General features: G+C 50.4%; 1 protein-coding gene across 1 annotated transcript; it reads left to right on the plus strand.

Moving 5' to 3' along the window:
* Positions 1-94: 94 nt before the first annotated feature.
* On the plus strand, positions 95-16,358 carry IGFBPL1 (insulin like growth factor binding protein like 1). Its single transcript, XM_070430109.1, has 5 exons — positions 95-536; positions 9,344-9,453; positions 10,422-10,538; positions 12,511-12,664; positions 14,097-16,358. The coding sequence occupies exons 1-4, from the start codon at positions 95-97 to the stop codon at positions 12,658-12,660; spliced, it is 819 nt and encodes a 272-aa protein (XP_070286210.1). The 3' UTR covers positions 12,661-12,664; positions 14,097-16,358.
* The last annotated feature ends 3,213 nt before the right edge of the window (positions 16,359-19,571 follow it).

The following is a 19,571-nucleotide window of genomic DNA, read 5'->3' on the forward strand; positions in this document are numbered from 1 at the left end:
CCCGGCCAATCAGCAGCCGCGGGGCGGAGTGGCGGCGCCTCCCGCGCGGTGCGGAGAGCGAAGCTGAGGCGCCTCTGCCGTCCCGCAGCGGACGATGCCACGCTCACCCGTGCTCTCGCTGCTCCTGCTGCTGCCGCCGCTGGCCCTGGGCCTCGGGCTCCTCGGCGCCGGCGGCCGGCGCCCCGACTGTGGTCCGTGCCGGCCGGAGCGCTGTCCTGCGCCCGCGCGCTGCCCCGCGCCCGGCATCCCGGCGCGCGACGAGTGCGGCTGCTGCGCGCGCTGCCTGGGTGCCGAGGGCGCGAGCTGCGGGGGCCCGGCAGGCGCGCGCTGCGGCCCCGAGCTGGTGTGCGCGAGCCGCGCCGCCGGGGTGGCGCCCGAGGGCACCGGGCTCTGCGTGTGCGCGCAGCGCGGCGCGGTGTGCGGGTCCGACGGCCGCTCCTACCCCAGCGTTTGCGCACTGCGCCTGCGCGCTCGGCACGCTCCTGGAAGGCACCTTGGCCACCTGCACAAGGTGCGCGATGGCCCCTGCGAATTTGGTGAGTCCGGCTTCCGCCCCGCAGTATGTCCCTCCCTCCCCCCCGCACCACGATGGACAGCGGTGTCGAAGCCTCAGTTTTCCCTTCAGGATCAGTTTTCCTGCCCGGCAGGGTGCTCAGGGAGACGGGCAGGAACTCACATCCTGCGCTCTCCCTTACTAAGCTCATAGCATGTTTTCCTCCACAAGACTGGGAGTTTGGGAGTGGCAGGTCCTCACTGTTTGGATGGAGAGGGAGGGGACGTGAAGATGCCAGAGGAGGAGGAGAGGACCTCCAGACCAGGACTCGGGAGCTACTCCAGGGAAGTAAGACCTTTGGAGACTTGGGCTCTGAAAAGATTATAGTGCCGGCAGGGGCAGACCCAGGTTCTGTGGAGCTAAGGCTTAATACAATTTGGAAGGTCCCACTTTAAAGGACTTGAAAATTAATCATTGCTTGGAACCTAGAAACTTAAAGTTCATTAACATTACAATACAGTTGTTTATGGGTGCGCTTGCTGCTCACCCTCTCTATGTAATTTTTAAAAATCAAACAAAAATAAATCAAAACATTAGTAAAGGAATACCCAGAGATGCACTCTGCCAGCCCACTAGATTTTGGAGAACTGCCCCTTTCTACGCTGCCTGGAGGGGCCGGTGGAGAGTCTAGGGTGAGTCCCCAGGAGTCCAGGTTGGGGTTCTGGCTAAATGCCTAGGTCAGTGTAGTGACTTCAGCTCCAACAAGGAAGCTTTGGGGGTGGGGGAATGCCTCAACAGGCATTGGGAAGTTTCTATTATTATTTTCCCAAAAGCATTCCAAGTAGATGCATGTCCAGGGGACCAGTGTTGGAGATGGGGCGGGAAGGCTCCTGTCCCAGGAACATGAAAACAATGTTTCATGCACCTCCTTGGAGCACAGGAAAGTCACCAATGGCTATTCCTAGTTGGGGCTCCCACCAGGAGAAAGCTGTACTGCTGGTTCCCTGAATGACCTTGGGCTGGTCCCTTCTCCTCCGTGGGTGGGCCGTGTCAGCTCCTGTGGAGCCACTGTTGAGGTCCCTTTGTTTCTGCCCTGTGGCATTTAAACAGTCCTGTCTCCTTCCTTTTTCTAGTTCCTGTCACTCGTTTTTTTACAATCTGCTTCCTCAGCAGTTAATTCACAGGCAGTTCTCTTTGTCTCCAGACAGGTAACACTTTCACTCCACATGCAGGAGACATAAGTGCTGACCAGGTCCCCGGAATCTACTGGTGTGGAAGGTCTCAGATGATTTTCCCCTGGAGTGGTATTCTGTTCCCAAGAGAGAGAGAGATGCCTTGAAAAATATTTAAGATGTTTAGACCAAATCTACTATTATGGGGAGGAGCCAGCGACAGGGGGTGGGGAACAGGGGACCGGCCAGGGGGACCAGTAAAGCCTGACCGGCTTCCAGGTCCCCTACACCCTGTTCTGTGCTCTTTCAGGACAGGACTTGATTGTGCGACGTTAGGCAGGTGGTGGTTGCCATGGTTACCAGCGGGAGGCCAGATGGCAGATGGAAACCCCATACCCCTAATTCATTGAAAATTACCAAATGACAAGTAAATGTGACAGCCCCTCCACTCTGATCTATGGGCCCTGAGGCGCACCTCAGGCACCAGCCCCGGGTGAAAAGATGTTCCTGGAGCCAAATGGAGGCAATACAGAAGCTGCTTTTAATGATCCCATTAGTGACAGGCATCAGGCCTCCCTGGAATTTACTTCTCCTTTCCCAGCAGTAATTGTCAGCCGCTACAGACCCGGCACTGTCTTCAGTCGCTTCTTGTCCTGAGATGTATGTGTGGCCCCTGCCCCTGTGTCCTGGTGGGGCCTGAAGGTGTGGATGAGCTCTTTCCCAGCTAGACCAAGGCAGGGCGGCACCTCACTCTGTGCTGCCTAAAGCCACCCTCTATTCAGAGGACGCAGCAGGAGCACTTTTAACAATGCCCCGGGGGACCCTGGTTGAAGGGAAGCAGGCGCAGTCAACAGCAGCAGCTGTTCTGCCTCAAAACTGGCAATAAAGCCAGCCCTCCCCAGCTCCTCACCTACCCCTCACTATGTGAGCCTCCCACTTTAACAGAGCGAAGCCTCTGTAAATATGTATTAAGTTCTGCACAGCGGGGGAGGTGTTCTTACACATGCCTCTCAGGAGCATTTGGAAACAGTTTTCAGGCTGAAATGCTTCCCTTTCCTCCTGTGCTCTGAAATGCCCCCAAATGCCTAATAATGAGGGTCATCCTCTGATTAACACACATTTATTGAAGACCCACTGTGCTCCCACCTCTGAATAATTATTTACTGTCGGAATATATTCAGTAAGTATATTTGCATCTCATCTTCTTACTCGGTTTTTACAGCTGTCCTGGCCAGGACTCTCCCCCATTTAATAGAAGGGAAAGCTTGAGTCTTGAGGGTTTCTCAGTCTGGATCTACCCTCCTGTCCCCCGCACCCCCCCAAGGCTTGTTGCCGTTTCCTCTGTTTAGTACTGGGTGACGGCTCCTGAGAGGAACAGGAGTAGCGTCACAGAAGAGAAAGCCTATGAGAGGAGCCTTGAAGGATGAGTAGAAAATTCCCAGGTTGAGGGGTGAGGGAGGCGGAGGTGCTGGGTGGGCAAAACGGTACCAAGGGACCATTGGTACCGTTTTGCCCACCCAGAGCTTAGGGCAGGGTCATTGCCAGTCTGAATGCCAGGCTGAGGGGTGAAGCTTTGTTCTATACAGAATGATTGGTTCTGTTTCTCAGCTGTAAGGAGGCGTGGCATTCTGTGGTTATTGCTGTCGTTACGTTAAAAGGTTGTGTTGTTCCTTCCAGGTATGCGCTCTGATTAATTGCTAACATTGGGAGGGGGTGGGGTCCTGCAGACAGTAGGTTGACGTCCTGTTTCGAAAGCTAAATTAGATAGGAGCAGGGTCCTGTGCCAGCGCCCACCAGGACACTAAGCCTCTGAAGCTTCAATAAGCTCTTAAGATCCTGAGTCTTGGAAAATCTACCTCGGTTGGAAGTCCAGCTCCACTTAGACATATGTCTTTTCGAGGCGTGTGTTACCAGGTAACCAGGAGAGGCAGCGAATGCCACTTTGTGAGAGCGACAAAGAAGGGGGCCTCGTGCTTAAAAGCCTTTCAAGCGCAGGGAGGGGCTTGGGGCCCGGCTGAGGGGAGCGGGATTAAGCTGTTTCTCATTCTACGTGATAAGGTGACTATTAGCATAAATTACAAGGGCTGTTCTGCAGGTTGATCATTAAACTCTTGGTGGGGCGCTTTTTCCTGCAGGCAGATGGGGTCCTGGGGGATGACTTTTGATATTCTTTCTTTCCCTAGCACCATTAACTTGAAAGAAATCTCAGAGGCATTGGGAAGATCTTTCATTCCGGCCATCAAGGACACAGCTGATGGGTGGGGGGACGGACCACCACACGCTATAATAACATCGGTCCCTTTCATTTGCACAGATCCCACAGTTAGTGACACAGTCACATTCATTCTCTCCCTTCACCCTGGAGGACGAGGGCCAAAGTCATCATCTTCATGTGCAGATAAGGAGGAAACGGTTCGCAACTCGCCGGAGCTCCTGTGCTGGGCATTTGAGATTCCCTTGGTACCATTTTGCCCACCCACTGCTGCCTGTGTTGGGGCACACCTGGGTGACTATTTTCTGTTACCTGGTGGGTAGATTTGTGCTGTCCCAGCATTTTCAGGGCTGTTGCCGGCACGAACAGAGGGAAACAAGTATTGAGCAAGGAAGGGCTAGAAAGACAGAGCCAGCACGTTCAGACTGGACCGGCCAGGCACCATCCTCCCTCTTGAAAGCCATCTGACTCTTGTCAAAGGCAGTAGACAGGAAAGCCTGGCTCTTCCAGGAGTGTGGCAGCTCTGGCAGCGCTGAGGCTTTGCCCCGGGCTCGCCCGAGGAAGGGCCGTGGCCTCTGGGGCCTCCGGAGAGGACTCTCCGATAGGTCTGCTCACCAGAGCCCATTAGAGCAGTGACGGCGAACCTATGACACGCGTGTCAGAGGTGACACACGAACTCATTTTTTTGGTTGATTTTTCTTTGTTAAATGGCACTTAAATATATAAAATAAATATCAAAAATATAAATCTTTGTTTTACTATGGTTGCAAATATCAAAAAATTTCTATATGTGACACGGCACCAGAGTTAAGTTAGGGTTTTTCAAAATGCTGACACGCCGAGCTCAAAAGGTTCGCCATCACTGCATTAGAGGCATCTTTGAGGAGACCATCCTGGGGGAAGCACCACCTGCCTTGTCCTCGAGTCCCTCCACGGAAGCCTTTACAGTTTGCAAGGAGTCTTGTAATTGTTCCTCACACCAGCATATAGGGATGGGAGGGAGAATGGACCCCGGTGCCCATTTTAAAGAAGAAGAAACTGAGGCCAAGTCATAATACGGGGGTGTGGCCAAGACAGGATTTGAACTTGGTAACCTCCTGCCAGTGGTAGTCGTGTGGTTGAGTATCCCAGTGCCACACTTGAATGAGCCCTTGGGGACAGAAGTACTGGGGGTGACCTGCTAGTGTTAAGGACACATCACCCATTCAATGGTGTCTTCACAAGAGCTGCTCCCCTGGGGCGATGCCCAGAGGGTTTTATTCCTGGGCAGAAAAGAGTCAGCAGAGCAGTGTATCCTTGGACAGGCCTGCTGGCAGGGGAGTCCCTGGCTGGTGTCTGGGAACTTGGATTTCAGGAGGATGCCGAGCTGAGAGCAGTGCTCACTGTGCTTAAACTGAACGAAGGGGACCTGCTCCCCTGCTCTCCTCCTGGGAGCCTGGAACTTCAGTGTAGAGTAGGCAAAGGGAGCCCAGGTGGCCAGCCCCCACTAAGGCACTGAGGGTCGAGTGAGCTTCCCTGGTAGATGGCGTTTTGCATGTTGTCACAATTTGCTGCTGGGGAGTTAAGCGTGTCCTGTGACTCCACTCCGAGGGGCTCTTGGAAGCTTGCACTGGTTTTCCCAGTCTTTGCCCCGTGTGCCATTTCCCTTTGCTGACTTGCTTTGTCTCCTTTCGCTGTAATCACAGCTGTTAAGTAAAACCATGCTGAGTCCTGTGGTCTTCCTAGCAAATCGTCGAGCTAAGGGGTTGTCTTGGGGACCCCCAACATAATCCCTAAGGTATTTTCTTGTACTGAAATGGGGTCCAAACAAAATAACGAGTGTTTCACTTTGAAAATCAGTGTGGAGCCCAGCAGTGTGTCTCACTGGTTGAGCGTCGTCCTATGAACCAGGAGGTCACGGTTGTGGGCTCGATCCCCAGTAGGGGGCGTGCAGGAGGCAGCCCATCAGTGATTCTCTCTCATCATTGATGTTTCTCTCTCTCTTTCTCCCTCTCCCTTCTGCTCTGAAATCAATAAAGGATATATATTTTTTAAAAAATAAAAATCAGTGTTGGGTTAATAGATTCAGTCCCTGTTCTTCCAGACCCTTCACCTGAGCCTTGGTTTTCTCATTTGTAAAATAGGGATAAATGCAGGGCTGGTGTGAGGGTGAAAAGAGTAATGTACCTGGACGTGTCATCTAAGGAGAGGGCAGAGCTTGGAGCCAGACCCCCAGGCTCATAGCCTCGCCCCGCCTTTTACGGCTGGGTGACCCTGCCTAGCTCCCCCGGCTGGCAGCTGCTGAGAGCTGGAAAGGTCAAATGGGTTAATAATCCCCGTAAGCAGAAGAGTGCCTAGCACACAGCAAGCTCAGTGTTAGCTGGTGGCATTGTTGCCATTGTTACGATGATGATGATGATGATGATGACTGTAAAGAGCTGTTATGGATAAAAATGTTTTCAATGTAAAATCAGACAGGTTAACATTAAAAACAGATTACTATGACAAAGAGACACGACAATTTTCTAGATAACCGGACTGTCCTCTGACTTGGTTATGGCAGCGGTTGGTTACACAACTGTATGCATCTATCAGAACTTAGACCTGTACGCCAGAAAGAAGGCGTGTGCTGTGTGTAAATTTAAAAATAAAATTTTGAATGTCACTTTATCATCAAAAGCTCTTTTGTAAAAGAAATGGTATTTTCTGCCATGTGAAATCAGTGGCAAAGACAGCCTCTCCTAATTGCAGTTATTGAAAGAGAGGGAGAGGGGAAATGCAAGGAGAAAAATAGGAAATGTGATTTACTGGTTTATTCATTTAGACCTGAAAGGGATTGATGAAATCTCATTTAAAATTTATGACTTTACATGAACGAAAGTAAAGCATGTTGATTGAGTGTCCCTTTGGAATCCATTGAGGGCTTTGGAGTAAGACGTGATTCTGGTTGTTCCCACAGCGAGCCGTTCCAGGACCGGTTTGGGCTCCGGGGGGAGGCGATGCTGGCAGGAGGACGTGAATACATCAGACTCTCTTTGTCATCTGTGCAGATGGGGCTCCTGCCATAGAGCAGGGGCGTTGTGGTTCTTTGTGGCAGCCAGGCAGGTGGCTGGGTGCATCGGGCAGTGTTAGAAGCCTAGGACCTTGGTTCATCGAAGGGACGTTGACCACACTCAGGGACGTGGGTAGAGGGCAGTGAGATGGCCACAACTGAAGACGTGAGCTGATCAGACAGACTGAGGAGGAAGAAGGGCAGTGTCTGTATTCAATTCAGCCAGGGGGCTGTAGGGTTCAGAGGGCAGCATAGGATAAACAGGCGAGAGTTACAGGGACGTGGGTTTTTAGTTCCAATGAGGACAAGCTTTCTTACCAGCAGAGCCCTTCAAGGATAGAAGGGCCTGGCTCCATAGGTAGTGAGCTCTCTGTCACTGGAGCCATGCAATTGGAGGTTAAATGAGCACATCACAGATGGTCAGGCACAGGATCTTGGGGAGAGTTAGGACCTCTAGTTTTGATATTCTGTGGCTCTAAGATAGTTCCCCAGAGTTTTTTGGGCACCAGCTTGACGGGTGTGCTTCATAGTCTGTCTGAAGGAGCCAGACCAGTCTCATTTCAGCATCCTTTCACTCCTCCCTGTAGAGAGCGCCTGGGAAGGCACATGAGCATTTATTTAATTATTGTCAGCTGAATCCAGTGGCGTTGGTAGAGCCATGTCCTGGAAACACACCTTGCCAGAGGCAGGAGTGTTGTCAGCCTGACCTTCAGCCCAGGCACCAGGGGGTGGGTTTCGTTCTCTAAATCCAGCCAAGCACCAGGAATGAATGACTCAGGCCCACCCAAGAATGCACATAATCTCCTTTGTCTTGACCTTTAGTAAAACTTCCTGGTTTTTGCTGTATAAAATAAACGCGCTGTATTGGCTCTGGGTCCCTGTCTCTCCATCAGAGGACAGTGGTCCCATCCAGTCCCAGCTTTCCCTACTGTATGTGTGTCTGTCTCTTTCATTTTCTCAAGCCCCCATCGCCCCCACTCAGGGTCCAGTTCTGAAAAGAGAGAAATATTTATACCTACCCTCTCCCCTTTTCTCCCAGCCTTTTGTCTCCCTCCCTTTGTTCTTCTTTTCCTCTCTAAGGCTGGCTTGCCAGGCTGTCCTTGAGTAATCAGGAAAGCCCCAGGAGTCTGTACACTCTGCAGTTGGAGAATGAATGTGTTTGCTCTTTTATTTGTCATGTGTTTCTTCATCCAGTCATCTGTTTACCAGACCTGTGTCTGACCCCCGCTTGCATACTGTGTTAACTGAAACCATCACTTTCACACTCATCACATAGTAAGATCAGCTCAACAACTCTGTGATCAGCAAAACCCAGCAGAGAGCATTTTCCCGCCAGGGACCCACACTTCACCTTGCCCAGGACACCGTGGGGCCAGACGCAAGGGTGGGCCAAGCTTGCCTTCTTGTGCAGGTGAGACAGGTGGAGCACCTGGACTGCGAGGCAGGCTATGATTCAGCAGGTCAGCGCGGTGCAGAGCCTCTGGTCCTGGACTAGAATACATGCCCTCTCAGCCCTGCATGATGGGAGCCGTCCGCCTCTGGAGCGAGGGGGTGTATGCCATGCAGAGACTGGAACAGTGAGGGGCCGATGGAGAGCCTGAAGGCCAAGGCCCATGGACTTGATTCTTTTAGTCCCAGTGTGAGTAGAGCAGATGCCAGGCACACAGAGAAGGGCAGAGTATGGAGTATGAGTTAAGAATTTCTAACTCGGATACCCACATACTCTCCGATGCCCTCCAGTGAACCCACACCCTCCCTCTCCTTTCTGTAATGTTCCAGCAGCCTAGATCCACACTGCCTGACTCCCAGCCTCTACAGGGCTTCCAGGCCAGCAGTTCTGCCATTGGGGATGGGGAGGTGTGCGGGGTCGGGGGGCCCAAGTGGAGTCTGTGAGTCTGTGATATGCAAATGAGTGTCTTGAATGGCCCGCAGGGGGTCTCAGCTCCAGGGTGGATGCAGCTGTCTTAGGTGGCATTATTCTTTGAGGGCCCTCCATGTGGAAAGAGAAAAGCCCATCTGTTAGTAGACTCGGCTGTTGGTGAAGCAACACCAGCCCCTCCCGGAGCCCAACGCCCTGTCGTGCAGTTGAGCCTAAAGCAGATGGCACCCGGGGCCTGGGAGGGAGTGTGAGACCGAGCTCTGCCGCAAACAGGCTGGTAGCTTTAGGAAGCTGCCTTTTCTCTCTGAATCCGTTTTCCTGCTGGTGGGGCAAAGACAATGGGTGACGAAGCACGCAGGCATCCCTCCGGGTCGAAGGCAGACTCTCCTCCACGATGCCTTGCCTGTGAGTTTGTTCTGTGTGTGTGGAGAGCTTTGGTCTGCCACTGTCCTCCCCATGTTAGACGGTCCCGCAGGCTCGCCACAGTCAGGGGATTCCGGAAGCGGCGTCCTGGGTCCTGGCAAGGTAAAGGTTGTGTTCCCTTGTCTTCTTCCAGCTCCTGTGGTCGTCATCCCACCCCGAAGTGTTCACAACATCACTGGGGCCCAGGTGTACCTGTCCTGTGAGGTGAGGGCAGTGCCTCCCCCAGTCATCACGTGGAGGAAGGTATTTATATATCACAACTCGAGCGCGTGTGCGTGTGTGCATGCGTGTGTGTGTGTGTGTGTGTGTGTGTGTGTTTGGGGGGCAGTTAAAGGCTTTTTATCCCTTTTAAGTGTGTTTGTGTGCATATGTGGATCAGAGAACTTTAAAAGGATATCTTATATACCAGTGATGGCGAACCTATGACACGCATGTCAGAGGTGACACGCGAACTCATTTTTTTGGTTGATTTTTCTTTGTTAAATGGTATTTAAATATATAAAATAAGTATCAAAAATATAAGTCTTTGTTTTACTATGGTTGCAAATATCAAAAAATTTCTATATGTGACACGGAACCAGAGTTAAGTTAGAGTTTTTCAAAATGCTGACACGCCGAGCTCAAAAGGTTCACCATCACTCTTATATACCATTCCTCTGCCTCCAGGTTTATGCCTCAAAACCTTTACCCTAAAGCTCTCCCCAGAGAAGAGCAGTTGCCATCCTTCCTGTGGCATTTGCTCTCTTGGTCACTCAGCTGTCAAGAAAGTTCTGCTGTTTACCTAGCCTAGATCAGCTGGAATGAAGTAGGAGACAACTTAACTGGCTTGGGTTTTAGAAAAACTTGGCTGGTGGCAGATAGCCCCATCCTGTTCCAAAACTAGATCTTCCTGCAGATCAATTTTTGAGCGACTAGCAGGGATCCCAGCATAGGTTGTGCCTCGTCTCATCAGCCCTGAGAAGGGCCGTGGACCTCTGACCTGCCTCTGCAAGATGGAGCTGGTGTCCACATCTTTGCTGTCCACCAGAGTGTGCTGGCTGTATATGCATTTGGGTTTTTAAAGTGACTGATGAACATTTTAACAGGAACAGGAGCTGTCAGGGTTTTGGCCTTCCCGTCAGTGGGAAGATGAAGACAGTGAGGATGTCTATGGGAGGTAGTTTCCAGAAATGCTTTCTCTGAACCATTCCTGGCTTTCCTGTCCTCTTCAGGTCACACAGTCTCCTGAGGGCACCCAGGCGCTCGAGGACCTGCCTGGGGACCATGTCAATATCGCTGTCCAGGTGCGAGGGGGTCCTTCTGACCACGAGGCCACAGCCTGGATTTTGGTGAGTAGCTCATTCGTTTCAGATTACTGGCTGCTATTGACTGGCCCTTGTAAAGCACCCTTTATATTTCTATAACATGTTACATGTTTCAAAGCTGGTCTTATCCAGTTTTCATTGGACCCCATAAGAACTCTGAGGAAAGCAGAGCTGGCAGTATAACCCCTGCGAGCAGGTGATCTTCCGTGGTCGGCAGAATTATGGCCCCGGAAAGAGGTCCCTGTCCTAGTCCTTGGAGCTTATGGGTGGTTTCTGTTATGTGGCAAGAGGAGAGTAAGGTTGCAGATGGAATTAAGGTTGCTAATTACCTGACTTTAATAAGGAAGTTACCCCACATTATCTGGGTGTGCCCAATGAAATCACAAGAGTCCCTTAAATGTGGAAGAGGGAGGCAGGAGAGAGGCAGCCAGAGAGATGGCAGTGTGAGAAAGACATGACTCACCATTGCTGGCTTTGAAGATGGAAGGAAAGGGCCACAAGCCAAGGAATGCAGGCAGCCTGTAGACCGGAAAAGTATGTCCCCCATACATTTCTAGGGTCTCTAGAAAGAAAGCAGCCCTGCCAACACCCTTGATTGTAGCCCACTGAGACACATTTGGGCTCCAACCTCAGGAAGTGTAGATAATAAGTTTGTGTTGCTTTAAGCCACTAGGTATGTGGTAATTTGTTACAGCAACCATAGGAAACTAATACATTTGCCTGAGACCACATAGCTGATAAGGAGGGAAGGTTTACTTTCACATCTTCTCATAGCTTTTCTGTGCCACTTGCAGCAGTTTTGCTAAGATGAGGAAATGCCAGGTGTTTGAAGGAGCAATGAAGTGATGAGACAGGGGTTCATGTTGGCCAAGTTGCTCTAACTCTTTGAGCTTCAGTGTCCACAACTGTGAAAAGAGGGCTTTGGACTGGACAGCATCCAAGGGCCACTTGATTCTAATAATCTGTGACTTACCTGCGAGGCTCCTGTAGCATGAGGATAATGATGCTCCCCCTTCACCAATGATCACCGTGTGTTCAAAACGAGATGGTGGGCATAAATCCTCCCCAGTCTGTAGAGTGACTCACAATTGATAGAGGTTGTTCTAACAAGAGAAAGCAAGAGAGGAGAGCACTGCTGGGGATCTGCTCTGCAGGGGCCGGGGAACAGGGTGCCCTCGGGGGTGTCTTCCCCACTTCGCCACCATCTCTATGAGGTTTGGCAAATCCTCAGTGTCCAGCTCAGAAACTCAGAATGCAGTTGGGTCCGTGGCTTTTTCAAATCTGAGCCTCGGTGTCCACAATTGTAAAAAGAGGGCTTTAGGCTAGATAGCTTCTAGGGGCCCTGTGACCCTAACATTCCCAAACTTTATTACAAAAAAGTGTGGAGGAAAGGTTTTCTCTGGGGTTAATTTGTGAAGGCTGCCTCCTTTGGGAGCCCCTGTGGGCCATTCCTTGGCACTAGATTTTTGTTCTTTTCATTTGCAATATTTTCCTTATAATCTATACCAGTGGTTCTCAACCTTCCTAATGCCGCGACCCTTTAATACAGTTCCTCATGTTGTGGTGACCCCCAATTTCATTGTTACAAGTTGAACATAATTAAAGCATAGTGATTAATCACAAAAGCAATATGTAATTATATATGTGTTTTCCGAAGGTCTTAGGCGACCCCTGTGAAAGGGTCGTTTGACCCCCAAAGGGGTCGCGACCCACAGGTTGAGAACTGCTGATCTATACCTCTCCCCTTCAATAAGAGGACGGGGTAGCTCACAGTAAAAGGCAGGGATGCAGAGGAAACATTAACATGAGAGCCACGATAGAGGGTGCTGAGAAAGAAATTTAAATTCTTCCTTGGCAGCCAAGGCAAGAAGAGAAACAGAGTGAGCTCAAGCTTATTCTAAAAAGGAATAAGTGCTCAGAGGTATCACCAAGACTCAATAAGGAAGTGATTTTGCTGTGCCACAAAGAACTATAAACTTGTTTGCTTTATTTCTAGATCAACCCTCTGAGAAAGGAAGACGAGGGAGTGTACCAGTGCCACTCGGTCAATTCGGTTGGGGAGGCCCAGTCCCATGGCAAGGTGACGGTTAGCGACCTGAGCACGTACAAAGCCCCTCGCTTCCCAGCTCCACAAGACCGCATGTGACAGAGTGAGTACATGTTCTAAGTCATTCTTTGTATTTTATACACCTGTGCCCCAAGGGATTGAGATGGTTTATAAAGATGTGCAATAAAAAGAAAAAACACACATAAACGCAGGAAACCAGGATACAAAACAAGAGTAGGAACATACGACAGCAGGTAGAATCTCTAGTGTGTTCTATGCACTTATCACTCTGGGCTTCCCACCTACCATGCACGTGAAGAGCTGTGAGCGTTACGGGCACGCACAGGGTAAAGAGGACCGGCGGTTTCTCTCTGTTTCTGAGGCTGAGTGGAGTGTTTCCTGCGGATCCCCCTAGAGAGGCACGGAGAGAGCAGACACAGTCATGTGACAGCACCACATGCCCACAGAGAAGACACATGAGCCTCATTGTCTGTGTCCCAGTTCTTCCCTGTGTCTCTTAGCAGCACATCTGCAGAGAACCTGCGTCTCCCTGGGCCAGGCAGGCCCGAGTCCTCAGAGTCACCCGGGTGAGAGCTGTCCCCCGCCAACAGGTGGGCTGTGAACTTAGAAAACGAATCCCTTATTAGCCAACTTCTGCTGCTTAATAACCCCCAAACCTCGCTGGTTCACAGGCACCAACATGTATCTCCTCCTCACATTCCGTGTCGAGGTGACAGGTTGGCGTGGCTCCCCGCCATGTGGGGACCCAGCTGGAGGAGCAGCCCCGCTGTGGAATATGTCCACTCTCGTGGCAGAGGGGCCGAGCGAGAGGCCAAGCCAAGCGCACAATCTCATTTAAAGTTTCTGCTCGGATTCAACGTTTGTCACATCTGCTTAACTCCGTTTCCAGAGCAGGTCCCAGGGCCACACCCAGCCTTAGAGGGGTGGGTGGCGTCTGCTCCTCTCACAGGAGGCGGAGGACAGGGAGGCATGCTCTTATTTTTTGTGTGTTTTTTTAAATATGTTTTTTATTAATTTTTTTTTTTTTTTAGAGGGAGAGGGAGAGGGAGAGAGAAACATCGATTGGCTGCCTCCTGCTTGCCCCCTACCAGGAATCTAGCCCACAACTCTGGCATGTACCCTGGCCGGGAATCGAACCAGCAACTTCTAGGTGCATGGGATAACGCTCAACCAACCGAAAGGGAGGCATTATCTTACAGGAACGCAGGAATAGTTGTGAACAGGCACTGTCACCAAGGCCTACTGACAAGTTTTCAATAGCAGGAAAAATTAGAAACAATATGAAAAGCATTAGGATTTTGCTGTGGTTGTGATGTGTATGATTTAGCCACTATTGTTAGACACTTCCTGTGTACAAGGCCTTATGTCAGGTCTGTAGGGATGCACAGAAAACCAAAAAGTGAACGTCAGGAAACTGCCAGGAGTGCCATTTCCCCCACCTCCCATGTAGCAGGAAGTTGACTGTGACAGAGCAGGCTTCTGTCCTCTTAACTCTTTTCCCTCTTTTCTTCCAGGGTCTCAGAAGCATGATCACGGGATGATGGGAAAGTCAAGTTGTGGGTGGTTTCGCTGTGTGACAAGTTGGAAAGACTGTTTGTAGATGACCCCTTTTGTATGTTTTTAAAAACTAGATGCAAACTAGATTCATATGCAGATGTAGTTTTTAGCAGGGCAAACACGGGGAAAATGTCTAGACTGCACGTGGTTTTTTTGTACTTTTGAAATGAATTGCTCTGAGAGAATTTTTTAAAACTACTCCCTCCCGGGGGAGAGCATGTCGTGGTGTATTTGTAACTCTATAGGGCTAGACGAGGGTGTGCGCTGTGACTCTTCACCTCAGTTGTCTGCGGCTGATTGGCGGAGCTCTGTGACTTAGTGTGTGTGGTAGAGCCGAGGAGGAGGGTTCCTCTGTCCTTTGCCTGGCCTCTCATTTGCTGTGTGACCTGGACAGGTCCCTTCCCTCTCTGGGCCTTGGACTCTTCACCTGTGAATGTGGCATTTGGACTGGATGTTACCTGTGTCTCTTTGAGACCTGTCATCCTAGAGTAAGATGGCCCTACAGAAAAAAATACAGGAAGTGTGGGCTTAGCATTCTTTTTTAAATGGTATTTCCTCAAAAACAAACACCATTGCTTCACACTAGGGTCAGGATAGCTGGCTGCAGCTCTTCTATTCCTGCCACTCTCCCATTTTAAAGAAACACTTTACCAGACTCAGGGGCCCCATGGCTGGGCGTTTGGGGACCGAGATATCTACTTGTTCCCAAGCCCAGCATTCTTGAACCAGGTGGGCAGTGGAGACCTGATTCCTAGACATCAGATTGTAAGAACAGGGTCCGATGCTCTCTCTGGGCTGTGGAACGAGAGTGTAATAGAAGGTTTGACTTAGAGGATTTTGATTTCAGCCAGGAATGGGGCTTGCTTTCTATATTTTAAATGAAGAAAGGAAGAAGGAGAATATTTAATGTCTGGGCTAAAAAAAAAATAGGTATCCTCGGCGATTAAAACTTTTAAAATCGGGATCTCACATGTGGGTAGTCCTTGAAGTTCATGAAGCCCTTTTCCTTCTGCAGTCACTTCCCAAGTGCAGGGCAGCAGGGTGCAGGTTAGTGTCCCTGCCCCTTCCCTGAGGAAGAACCAGGCTCTGAGAGCAGAGCAGGTGCCCAAGGTCTGAAGGCCTCTGAGAGGGGCCAGACTCAGGTGCCTGGCCCTCCTTGGCGCTCTCTCCACTCCGTGGTGCTGCTTCTTGGGAGCATCTCGAAACTCGGTAGGAGAGGCTGCCAGTTCCCCAGGTTTCAGGGACTCTTATCCAGGTTCACCTCAACACTGAAAATGCAACCTCGTGCTGCCCGCGGTGGGCATGACATTTTGGGGTTCTTTTTGGAATTGCATTTTCTGCCTTTAAGGCTGGCCATTTCACAACTGACATTTGGGGGTGGCAACACCATGGCATGCTACCCAGCAGTAGACGGGCCTGGGAACCCAGACACATGAGGTCCATGTGGGACTTCACCCCTGGCTCACCGTGTGACCCTGAGCAAGTCCCCTTCACTTTCTGCACCTCGGTTTCCTCATTTGAATGAGAAGAGAATGAAACGAGATGGTGGTTTTCAAACTTTAAGACATTGGAACCCCTTCTTTGAGTAAAATCAGAATTAAAACTGATCAAACTGGAAGCTCTCCTTGTCTGTTGGAGGTTGGAGCTGCTGGGGGACCTGCTCACATCCCCTCCCTACTCAGCACCTCCTAACCTCTCCCACTGACCACCACTCGATTGTCCCCGAGGCCTGCAGTTAATTCCTCTTGATTTGAAGGGGTGTTAAGACACTCAGGAGGAACAGGGAGGCTGAGGCCCTGGAGAAGGTGGTAGAACCGTACTGCTAATAAGCACACTTCACAAAATCAATTGAATCTCCTCAAATTTGCCCGAACAGAACTGGATATAGACCCAGAGAGCAGGGTGGACAGAGCCCTGTGATGAGGGAGCTGAGCATGAAGACTGATGAGGCTGGGTTTACATCATAATTATGTGCAAAAAAATTAATAAATGTTACACTGTCTGAAATTTTCACCAAAACCAAAAAGGTAGAAGAAACAGGATTGTCCCAACCTAACGGCTTCTCATTGGTGAGAGCCCAAGGCCTCTGCAGAGGCTGAAGAACGTGTGCTTCCTTTGGAAACATGATCTCCCAGAGCCTGTGTTTTCTACCCTATTTTCATAGATGTGATGATGTCACAGGACCCCTGCACCCTGAAAATAAATGTTTTTAAAGGACAGTCTTTGGTCTCTTTGTCCTTGGAATGCTCCTGTGGGTGGCCCAAGGCCCACAGATCCTTCACCATCCCTATGCATCTTGCCCCTTTTTTCTTGCCTGTATCCTCCTTACCTCTCACCTGGGCTGTAGTCACAGCCCCAACTGAGCACCTTGCTTGCAGTTATTAACCAGTCCTAATCGTCCGCTGCTGGCCTGATTCTTCCAGCTCCCCCTGAACTTGGGTCTCCCACTAAGAAACATTCTAGTATTTAATTCACTCACTTAGATCTGCCCTCTGCCATCTTCCACATGCATGCAGGAGTGCCATTCTCCATAGGCCAGAAGAATGCAGACTCTGATTATGTGAAGGTGGGAGGGCCCTGGGCCCTGCACTCAGGTGAGACTGACTGGGGACGAGTGGGACAGGGTCACTGTCCTGTCAGGAAGCACAGGTGTCCACTTTGTGATCAGAGTAGGAGATCAGGGAAGACTTCCTAGAAGAGAAGAGGAGGCATCTGAGCTGGGTTTGAGTGGCTGTGGGGGATTCCTGGCTAAGGAGACAGCATGTGAAAGAAGCAGGGCTAGAGGAGTGCTGCCTCTTTTGTGAATGGGGAGTAGTGACCATTGCAGCTGCTTGGGAGCTGAGGTGGCAGGTGGGGGGACTGGGGCCTAGGCCACACCCCTAAATGCCTCCATAGGAGGTGTGACTTGATGCTGTAAGCAATAGGCAGCCTGGATCTCCGTCTGTCGTCAACTAAGTTATAACTGGGCTCGAGGAAGATCTTTTGAAAGCCAGTGTCCAATCCCAAATGTACCCACTTCCCACCTTAAATGTAAAAAGTCTGATTTTCAGTCAAAATTAATTTTTTTGGTCAGGTTGCATGGTGAATTTAATCCTATGTTTTTAAGAAAACATCACCCTCGCCTCTCCCCCAGGGATGGATGACGCAGGTAAAATTAATAAGAATGAGCAAATCAATCGACAGTGAACAGTCTCCTCTAATGAATTTCCTCACTCCCAGCCTTCGCCGGGGCCTCTGGAACATTAAATCAGAGAAAGATTATTATGCGGTATTTTAATTAATTAAGGGAAACTAAAGTGCCCTGGTGTCTGCAGCGCAATAATGAATTCAGAACTTAGGAACTCATCACACAGGGCAGAACTGGATACTGGTACTTGCACTCCCTGGAGTGTGAGCTCCTCTTGTCAGGACGGGCTCTGAGTTCAGCCTCTGCCACCTCCAGAGCTGAGAAGTGTGTAGCACAGGAAGCAGTTATCTTCGTCTCTTCTTCCTCATGCCTACATCTCCCCCTGCCAGGCGCGTATTAGGGAGTGGCTGGTTGTACAGGGAAGAGTAAAAATCATTATTACTAGGAAGTGGGAGTGGGTGGAGGGAACAGAAGCCTCTCTCCACTCATGAATCCACCCAGCACACACATCTGCAGAGCCCCTACGAGGCACCAGGCTTCCCTGGGTGCTGAGGGGTCCACCCAATAAAAGTGTTGGAGAAATGAATAAACCCCCACCTTGTCCCCAAACCTGCTCCCGCAGCTAGGTCCCCTGTGGCAATGCTGGCACCATCACCCACTCGGCTACCCCAGCCAGCAACACGGGTCACCTCCTGGCTCCCACACCTGGTCCAGGTTAGCATCACTGGCATGGGCAGTACTGTCCTGAGTGGCCGTCAGCTTCAGGTGGCCCCCTCAACCTATCCTCCCACTGAAACAGAGCCAGCTTTAGAAACCAAAATATGCCCCTTTCACTTTCCTTTCAAAGCTCTCATGGTTTCCCATCACTGGACAACGTGTGGATTTTCCCACAGGGCCCACAGTCCCTTCTCTACGCAGCCCCTGCCTCCTCCCAGGCCTGTCCTTCCTGCCTCTCCTTCCTCACACCATTTCTTCAAACCCTCCATGCTTTTTCAAAAACTTCATGCCCTTCCCTCTCCCAGGAACACCCTTCCTGCGTCTCTCTGCCCGGTTACCTCCTCCTCATCCAGTAGGATCCTGTTCCTCTCACCAGGCCTTTCCCTGAGGCTGAACTGTGCAGTAGAGTGAGAAGACCTGAGTTTGCATCCTGGCTCCACTTACTATCTGAACATTTCTGGGTTCCATGGTTATTTATCGAGTGTGGAATATTAAGAGGTGCCTGATAAGGACATGGAGAAAAGGGAACCCTAGTGCACTGTTGGTGGGGTTGTCAATTGATGCAGCCACTATGGAAAAATTAAGAATAGAACTACCATATGACCCATCAGTGTCACTTTGGGGTATTTATCTGAAGAAATCCAAAACACTAATTGGAAAAGACCTATGCACCCCTATGTTTACTGCAGCATTAATTATAATAGCCAAGATATGGAACCAACCAAAGTGTACATAAGTAGAGGAATAGACAAGGTGTGGTGCATATATACAAATTAATATTAACCATACAAAAGAATTAAATCCTGCCATCTGTGACAGCATGGATGTACCTGCAGGGTATTATGCTAAGTGAAATAAGTCAGATAGAAAAATACAAATACTATATGATTTCATGTACATGTGGAACTAAAAAACAAAATAAATGAACAAAACAGGAACAAACTCAGAAAACAAATTGGTGTTTGCTAGATGGGAGGGGAATTGGAGGGCTGGGTGAAAAGGGGGAAGGGATTAAGATGTACACACTGGTAGCTACAAAATAATCATAGAGATATTAAGTACAGCATAGGGGATATAATCGGTAATCCTATATAATAAAAGGCTAATATGCAAATTTACTGAATGGCAGAATGACCAGTGGAATGACAGGTTGCTAAGACATGCACTGACCACCAGGGGGCAGATGCTCAGCGCAGAAGCTGCCCCAGCCTGCAGGCCCCAGGCCAGCCAAGGCGGGTACCAGCTGGGCCCCCCCACCATCACCCTGCTGGTCCCCCCACAGGGAGGCAACGACTGGTGGCTGCAGTGGCGGCGGGGGGTGGGGCTAGCAAGCAGGCAGCCAAGGCGGGTGTGGGGCGGGGGGAAGGGGGAGGGGCCCTGGTCACCCTGCCGGTCACCCCACAGATCAGCCCTGATCACCGGCCAGACCTAGGGGTCCTACCCATGCACGAATTTCATGCATCGGGCCTCTAGTATTCTAATAACTATGTATGGTGTCAGATGTGTACTAGACTTATGGGGGGATTAGATTATTTTGTTAGTTATATAAACATCTAATCACTATGTAGTACACCTGAAACTAAGATTG

This window comes from Myotis yumanensis, unplaced genomic scaffold (assembly GCF_028538775.1).
Source record: "Myotis yumanensis isolate MYYU_CA2020_CCGP unplaced genomic scaffold, mMyoYum1.0.hap1 SCAF_12, whole genome shotgun sequence".
Classification (NCBI taxonomy): Eukaryota; Metazoa; Chordata; class Mammalia; order Chiroptera; family Vespertilionidae; genus Myotis; species Myotis yumanensis.

Bases quoted from the DNA above. Each gene is read 5' to 3' on its own strand.
- IGFBPL1 (XM_070430109.1), top strand. From the start codon at position 95: ATGCCACGCTCACCCGTGCTCTCGCTGCTCCTGCTGCTGCCGCCGCTG. The intron at 537-9,343 runs GTGAGTCCGGCT...GTCTTCTTCCAG, and splicing joins CGATGGCCCCTGCGAATTTG to CTCCTGTGGTCGTCATCCCA. The intron at 10,539-12,510 runs GTGAGTAGCTCA...CTTTATTTCTAG, and splicing joins AGGCCACAGCCTGGATTTTG to ATCAACCCTCTGAGAAAGGA.